The sequence below is a fragment of the Fonticula alba genome (genome assembly GCF_000388065.1).
Source record: "Fonticula alba strain ATCC 38817 unplaced genomic scaffold supercont2.9, whole genome shotgun sequence".
NCBI classification, from domain to species: domain Eukaryota; order Rotosphaerida; family Fonticulaceae; genus Fonticula; species Fonticula alba.
The window spans coordinates 619975-628057 of NW_009242979.1; the positions used below are offsets into that span (position 1 = coordinate 619975).

The 8083-nt window shown below is 71.1% G+C and overlaps 2 protein-coding genes across 2 annotated transcripts; one reads left to right on the forward strand and one right to left on the reverse strand.

Annotated features, from left to right (window-relative positions):
* Positions 1-18: 18 nt before the first annotated feature.
* H696_05204 (hypothetical protein) lies at positions 19-1960 on the forward strand (the record flags this gene model as incomplete). The annotated part of the gene is made up of 5 exons (XM_009499064.1): positions 19-423; positions 635-755; positions 870-963; positions 1199-1309; positions 1443-1960. The coding sequence occupies 5 exons, from the start codon at positions 19-21 to the stop codon at positions 1750-1752; spliced, it is 1041 nt and encodes a 346-aa protein (XP_009497339.1). The 3' UTR covers positions 1753-1960.
* Positions 1961-2244: 284 nt separating this feature from the next.
* H696_05205 (hypothetical protein) lies at positions 2245-8059 on the reverse strand (the record flags this gene model as incomplete). The annotated part of the gene is made up of 4 exons (XM_009499065.1): positions 2245-4840; positions 4977-5353; positions 5508-5999; positions 6275-8059. The coding sequence occupies 4 exons, from the start codon at positions 8057-8059 to the stop codon at positions 2245-2247; spliced, it is 5250 nt and encodes a 1749-aa protein (XP_009497340.1).
* Between the last annotated feature and the right edge of the window lie 24 nt (positions 8060-8083).

Below are 8083 nucleotides of genomic sequence, written 5' to 3' on the forward strand. Positions count from 1 at the left end.
CCCCCCCCTCGCCCCGCGATGATTATCCGCAAGTATCTTCTCAACACCTGGGTGGCATCCAACATCCTGACCTCCCTAGCCGGGAGCACCTGGCTGGTCTTGCGCTTCTTGCCGATTCCCCGGGTGGACCGGCTGCCGGCCGCCGCACGCGGCGCCAAGGCCGCCGCGGCTGCCGCCGCCGCCGCCGCCGCCGCCCAGCCGAAGTTCGACCCGAGCGGGCTCTTCCCCGATGTGGACCCGGTTCCGACGCTGGCCACCTCGGCCGGAGCCGCCGGCGTGACGGCCGCCGCCACCGCCGGCGCCACCACGTCGTGGTGGATGTCTGCGCTGATTGCCTTCTCCTGGTTTGTGTATGTCCTCTACATTTTGGCTTGCGTTGGGGCGCTGCTCTCCTTTGCCTCCAGCTCGATCCAAGCCTTCCGGGTATGTTGGTCCCAGCGCCTCGGCCTTCGGCCTGCTTCTGGCTTTCCTCCGGCCGTCCCCCTCTCTTCGGCCTGGGCCCGCCTCCAAGCGACCGCCGACTGACGCATTGGCCTCCTCCTCCTCCTCCTGCTCCGGGTCCCTCCCTTTCCATTTCCTCCTTTCGCTCGCGGCCCTGACCTCTGGCCCTCCCCCCCCCCCCCCCTTGCGACAGCCCACCCTGAGCAAGGGCATGCCGGCTGGCGGGCCCTCCCAGCTGGCGCGCATGCTTCTGCGCGATGAGAAGGTCCAGTATTCGCTGCTGGCTCTGCTGCTGATCATCAAGCCCTTTGACTGTGCGCCCTCGCCATAACCGGCCGCCCGCTCGGCCCTGCGCCTGCTTGCCCTCTCGCCGGTCACCTTCTAATCCATGCACGCCCCGATTGGCTTGCCCTTCTCTCGATCCGTAGATGGTCTTCTGCCATATGTCATCCTCTCGCTGTTCCACGTGTCGGACATGCTCCGGTCCTCGACCACCACGCAGATTCCGGCTTTCCTGCTCCAGTACGTCCTGTGGAGCTTCTCGCCCCTTCTTTCCCTCTCTCCGCCTCCGCCTCCGGCCTTTCGCGCTCGCCTCCAGGACGCATGCCTGTCATGAAGCCGTGTCAGGCCAATTGGCCAATCCCAGGCCCACCTGTGTCACCCTTGTCCTTTTCTCCTTTCCTCGGCCCGTGCTTCTCCTTCGATGTGCCCTGCTGACCTGCCACAATCCCCCCCCGCCCCCCCCATACACACACAGGCAGGCCAAGCGCGTGACTGCCATCTTCGACCAGTACCGCCCGTCGGCCATCGAGTTTGTCACCCTCTATGAGATTCTCCTCATCCCCATCTCCTTCTTCAGCATCTTCTTGTGCGCTTCCCACTGTCTGATGGCCTGCCACATGGCCGCCGCCTTGATGCTGACGCCCTCCCCCCCCATGCTCCCCTTCCCCCCCTCCCTCTTCGCTGGCTCTTGCGCGCGCGTGTGCGCCCTTGCATCACAGTGGCACCTCGATCATCTACTTTGCCCTGTACGCGTCGCTCATTGTCTTCCGACTGCGTAACACCAACCCGGCCCGCAACAAGTCCACTGCCTCCCCGGCGGCCGGACCCGGGACCGGGCCTGGTGGCCGTAGCACCTCCACCCGGGCCTCGGCGCCCAGTTCCTCCGAGAGCATGGCCCCGCACACCCGCCGCGCGGCGGTCTCCCTCGGGACCAGCATCGATGCCCTGGTGCACCGGACTGCCTGGCTCCCGGCCCCGGTCCGGTCGACCTACGCCCTTGTTCGGAGCAAGATCCTTGAGATCGTTTAGGCCGGCAGGCAAGGTGGTCCTGCCACCACCATGCACGCAGGTGTGCCCCATTCCGCATGACAGTTCGCCCGCGTGACGGGCCGCCCACTTGCGCCTGTGTGTGGCTCAACGTCGCCATACCTCTCCCCCCCCCCCTCGCCTCTCTTTTCTGCTTTTCGCTTCGCTTTCTGCATCGGGGCAGCAGACCCCCCCCCCCCCCCCCCTTCCCTCCCCGTGTGCCGCCTTGGAGGAAGTTGTGCTTTAGATTTCCACCCTTCTCACCGCTGCCGGCAATACACACCCTAGAGTCCTCCATCCATGGCGCCGGTGGCCGCAGCCATGTCTGCCGCCTGCACGCGCACATCCCCCCACACTACCATGGAAACACCTCGAGGCGCACGTCTATCAGGAATGGAGAAGGCAGTGGAGGATGAGGGAACAAGGACAGGAAAGATCAGAGAGAGAGAGAGAGGGAGAGGGAGAGGGAGGAGCGGCCGGTGGCCAAGGTGACACTCAGGTACGCGGACGACGGGTGCCACCGGTGCCCGGTCCCCGGCCCGCCGGCGAGGACGAGCCGGGCGTCGACACAAGGCGCCGCTTACGAGACTGCTCGCGGGCTGGAGCGGGGGCAGCGTCTTGCTGGGTGCGGCTGCCGGGGGGCGGGTCCTCCTCGCCCAGTGTCCGGCCAGAGGCCGTCACAGAGGTGGTCTCCTGCAAGTGCCGGGCCTGGCGCGCCTGGCGAGTCTGGCGCCGGGTGGCGGCATTGAAGGCCTTCTGCCGGGGAGTCAAGTCGGAGGAGGAGGAAGAGGAGGAGGAGGAGGCCGGGCTGGAGGAGGAGGAGGAAGAAATCGAGGCAACGGCGGCGCCGGCACTGGTGATGACCGCCATCGAGGTGGCCGTCGTCACAACCGAAGTCGAGGTCGAGGTCGAGGTCGAGGTCGAGGTCGAGGTCGAGGTCGAGGTGGAGGTGGAGGTGGAGGCCACCGAGTCCACCAGCAGCACCGAGACGGGGCCCTTGGCCGAGGTTAGAGTCTCCGACGAGGGGGACTCCTCGGGCGAGGCGCCGGCCGTCGTCGATGGGGATCCAGCGTCGGCCAGTGTCGAGGCCGTCGAGAGCGAGGGGGATGGGGGGGAGGCACTCTTGCCGGCCGAGACCGACACGCCGGAAACCGCCCGACCGGAGGCCAGCAGGCTGCTGGCGTGGCGGACCGTGGCACTGCCGGGCAAGTGGCGCCGGGGCCGAGCTGGAGGACCGGTGGCCTCGGCCACAGCCAGGGCGGCCTCGCGAGACCCGGCCGCGGCATCCACCGATGGCTTGCCCGGGGGAGCACCACTGCCGGGGCCGGTCGGGCTGGGGGCCGCCGCCGCTGCTGTCGCCGCCGCCGGGGCGGCCACCATTGCCGCCTTGGCCACGACGGCCGCCGCAACGGGAGTCGGCAGCGGGTGGGCCGGGGTCCGGGTGATCGGCGACCGCGGGGCCGTGTACAGGCGCGTCGAGGGGGGGAAGTGCAGCCGCGCTGGGGCCGGGCTCCGAGCCGAGGTCCTGGTGGGCTGGGGCGAGCCGGGCAGGGCGAGGGCCGCCGGCCGAGGCGGCTGGGACTGCCGCGCGGCCAGCGGGACCACGGCATCGGGCAGCGCCTCGGCCAGAGCCAGCTGCCGGCGGAGGAGCTCCTCCTCCGGGGCGGTCGCGGCGGCCGTGGTCGCCGGTGCGCACCCAGCAGCATGGGTGCCATCCGGCAGGTGGAGGACGGTGCGCTCCTCCTCGCCCTCCTCCTCGGGCTCGTACGCAAAGTTGTCCATGTCCTCGATGGCCGGGAAGGGCACGCGCGAGGGGCCGCCCACCGAGCCGAGGGACAGCCGCGAGGGGGCAAAGGGCGGCGACTGGGCGCCGCGGAAGACCCCGGCCGCCGGAGCCAGGGCCGCCCGTGCGGAGGGCAGCCCGGCGCCATGCTGCGGCGGCAGGCTCGGCGACCGCGGGTGCCCGGCGCCATTGATGCTGCCAAGACGCGGCCCGCCCCCAAGCAGATCCACATAGGCGTTGGTGGACTCGCGCGCGTCCATCCGGTAGGGGCGCAAGTTGCGGAACGTCCGCACCGACATCCGGTCCTGGGCGAAGACATCCGACGTGGTGACCGTGGTGCCGGGGCTGGCCGGCACGCCGGGGCCCGGGGCCCCGGCCAGCGAAGGGCCCGGCTCGGCGAAGGCCCCCCCCCCGCCGGCCCGGCCCTGGGCCATGCGCTCGTCCAGGTCGTCCAGCTCGTCGCCGGCCGTGGGATTGGGCCCGCGGCCGGTCGGAGACCCGGCAAAGAGCCCCTGCATGCGCGCCTGCAGGCTGTCGAAGGGGGACATCCGGAAGAAGGGCGGCGTCAGGGGGAGGAAGTGGGGGTCGGGCTGGCCCGGCGTGGCCGGCGGGCTGGCAACCGGGGGGGTTGTGGCCGCGGTCAGCGCCGCCACCGACATGTCGCCAGCCGGCACGAGGGCGGTCGACCGGGGCTCGAGGTCGGTGCCGGCGACCGGTGGACTGGGCCCGGCGGCGGTGCCGGCGGCGAGGGCCCCGGCCCCGCGCGTTGGCCGCCCCGGGCGCCAGGACGTCAGCAGCCTGACCAGGCGGCCAGGGGTGGCGGCGGCGGCGGCCGCCGCCGCCGCGCTGGCCGCCGCACCGAGCGGCGCCGCCGAGTCGAAGGACACCGGCGGCGCATGCTGCCGGAAGCGCCGGGTCAGGTCCGACAGGATGGTCGGCATGAACTTCGGCGGGTCGGCCCACCCGAGCCCGGCAAGGCGCCAGTGCCGGCGCCGGGCCCGACGCCGACGCGCCTCCAGCACATTCGACACCCGGGCCTGGACACCCTCCAGCCAGAGGACCGGCGCCACGAAGATCAGCCAGATGGCCCCGCGCAGCAGGGCCACCAAGGCCCCCATGGCCGCCGAAGCCACGGCCCACGTCCAGTAGGGGGCCCGGCCCAGGGGATTCCCCGGGCCCAGGGCCCCGCCGGCACCCGGCCCATTGGACCCGGCGGCGCTGGGCCCCCCGCCGGGGGTCCCGGAGAAGAGCCCCTGCCGACAGGTGGGGCAGTTGAAATGCAGGAAGAGCCACGTCCGCAGGCAGCCACTGTGCGATGTTTCCGACAGAGTGTCAGAACGGGGAACAAAACCATGGCGGCAGATGTGCCGGCGAGCGGCAGCCGACGGGCGCATGGCCGGCCGCGAGGGGCACCCTCCTGGGTCGAAAGGAAAAAAAAACGCACTAATGGTAAATGTGCCCACACAGAAGGCGCTTGGGGATGTAGAAATCCGGATGCTTTTCCGGGTCATCCTCGGCGCCAGAACCGCCGGTTGGGATGCCGGCCGTGGGGAGGTCGTGGGTGCTGGCGCCGGCCCCGGCCCCTGGTCCACTGGCTGGGACCTCCTCCTGGATGAGCAGCTCCTCGCGGCAAATGGCACACGGGTCCTCGAAGGCGGCCAGCTCGGCCGGCGAGGCATTGATCAGCCCCGCATGGACCTTTTGGTTGAGGACCAGGGTGCGCAGGGCGCGCTTGCCCCGGCGCAGGAGCACGCGCAAGGCCTCGCGCGTTTGCAGCACCAGCACCATGTCAACCAGCGAGAAGAACGACCGGTGATGGAGCTGGCCGGGGGTTCCGCGCGGCAGCCGGGAAAGGGCGGGGGGGGGGGCGCAGAGGAGTATGTCAGCACGGGCATCGGCCAGGGGACAGGGCAGAGGCGACATGCGATCGGGCAACCGGGCGGCCGGCCCGAAGCCCCAGCATATCAGGACGCACGATGGTCAGCACATTGTGGAAGACAATCAGGGTCAGGGTCGAGGCGTCCATGAGGCTGTGAATCCAGGCCGTCAGGACCGATGGCTGCCCGGAGAAGAAGGCGGCCAACTGTCGCACGCGGAGGGCCGGCCCCGTGGGCGGGAAGGCTTCGGCCCCGGTGGCCGAGCCGCCGCCCACATTCGGGCTATGCCCGGTCAGGACATACACCATGTCCGCCAGCAGCCGGCCGAGGGTCTCCTCATCGGCCTCCGGCCCGGTGAGCGGCGTGCCAGTCGGGCCGGCGGGGGAGGAAGTGCCCGCGGCCGTCATCGCCGCGGCCGCCGCCGTGGCGATGGCCTCCGGAGTGGCACCAGGAGCAGCAGCGGCAGCAGCCACGGCCGCCTCCTGGAGCAGGGCCCCGGCGGTCGGCTGGCCAGGGCGATTCAGCGACCCGAGCGGGGTCATCAGCAGCAGCGTGCCGATGTACACCGCCTCCAGGGCCAGCATGATCGGCTGCGTGCGCCCGGGTCGAAGAGGGGGAGGGGGAGGGGGCAGGGGCAGGGGCAGGGGAGGAAACACCCAAAGGGGAGTGGCCAAGGCGGGGGCCAGGCGAGGAGGAGGCGTCAGCGACAGGTAAGATGGCCGCAGCAGCAACGGCAGCAATGACCGAAAGGGAGGGGCACAGGCAAAAGAGGCTCCCCGGCGAGCAAAGCGGAGAGAAGGAGGCCCGACAGGGGGGCAAGGAGGGAAGGCGGCCCCACCGGCCCTTTCCACAAAGGCGGCCATACCTCATATAGCACAAGAAACAGCGACCCGAAGGTGAAGCCATAGTTGGCCGGGGCAATGCTGACGAGGCCGAGGGCCGCGTGCATGGCCTTGCCGGCGAAGAGCAAGGCACACACGCACAAGAGCCCGGTGTACCGGCGCTGGCTGGCCACCTGGCGCATGACATGCTCATAATTGCGGATGATGGCCACGGCGGTCGGCTCGTCCGGGGCGGTGCCCAGGGCCAGGTCGGTCGGGGCCCCGATGCCGGGGCCATTGGCCGGCGGGAAGAACTCCACAATCTCGTGGGTCTGCACGCGGAAGGACTCCGGGCTGAAGATGTGGGCCACCGAGCGGGCCGTGGTGCCGACATTGGTGCGGAAGGCCCGGTGCAGGGCCCCATTCCGGAGGACCGAGCAAATTTGGATCCGATGACGCCCGGCCGCCAGGACGATGCGCCAAATGGCGATGCTGGTAACCCACACCCACCAGACCAGCAGCTCGCCAAAGGGCCCGGCCGCGCTGTGGCTGCTGTCATGGTTGATGGCGGCAATGGCAAACAGGGCCTTGGTGGTGCTGATTTCCACGATGAGGCTGGAGAGGGTCAGGAATTCGGCCGTCCGGAGCCGATGGCCGCCGAGGGAATTCGGCAGCAGGGTCGTCTGGGCGATGTTCAGCTGCACGGTCAGCTGGGTGTTGGCCAGGTAGTGGCCAATCCGGCGGAGGAGCCCGGCCGTGGGGCTGGCGGCCGGCACGCCGGACCCCTGGGCCTCGGCATGGGCCCCGGCCCCAGGGGAGGTGGCCCCTCCGCCGACAGCCGGCGTGGACACCGGCGCATCGGCCACCTCCGGGTCGGCCGCGGCCCCGACATCGGAGTTCAAGTACAGCCGGACGGGCAGCGGCTCGGCGCGCGGGGCAACGGCCATGGCACGCGCCCGGGGCCCAAGCAGGCGCAACTCGGCTGACACCTCCGGCAGGTTGATGTAGAAAAAGTGCACCAGGAAGCGCGCGGCAAATTGCGCCAGCACCAGGGACACCGTGACGAAGGTCAGCACGAGGAAGCTCTTTTGGGTTTGCGACGAGGCGGCCAGGCCGTCCAGCCACTCGGACATGGTCACCCGAGCAGCCAGCGGGCTGGCACTGGCCGCGGCCCCGGGGAGCAGGGCCGCGGCCGAGGACCGCGCCGCCGAGAAGGCCAGCACCCCCGGGCCGGGGGTCCCGGCCACCGAGGCGGCCGTGGCCCCGGCCAGGGCCCCGGTCGAGTGGGCCAGGGCCGCCGCCGCGCCGACCGTCGGCGGGAAGGTCATCGGCGCGAACAGCTGTGCCAGGGCCTGGGTGACATTGAGCGAGGGGGAGCACACGCCCCAGGAGGCCAGCGGCGGAAGCGGCGCCGGAGGATAGACCATGGCACCGGCGGTGGCCGCCCGCAGGACCGATGCCGCTTTTTGCAGGACTCCGCGTGCCGGGCCGGCCATGGTGGCCGGCGCAATCGGCACCGGCGACAACCCCTCCAGCACGGTGGCCAGCAGGCTGGCGAAGACGGACCGAACAAAGAGCCAGACAAAGTGCGGCACAGCCAGCGCCGCGCGCAGCCAGCCGCCCAGCCAGCCGCCCAGCAGCAGCAGGACCCCGGGCCCGGGGCCGAGGGCCTGGCGGAAGGCTCCGGCATCGACGCCGGCCGCCTCCAACAGGTCCACCGGCACGCCGGCCAGGTTGTCCAGGGCCGCCGGGCGGAAGGGCTCCCGAGCCGAGGCGTCCAGGAAGCTGGCGATGTTGGCCGAGCAGATGGCCCCGATGACGCGATCCATGGCTAGGGGGGGGGGGGGGGGGGG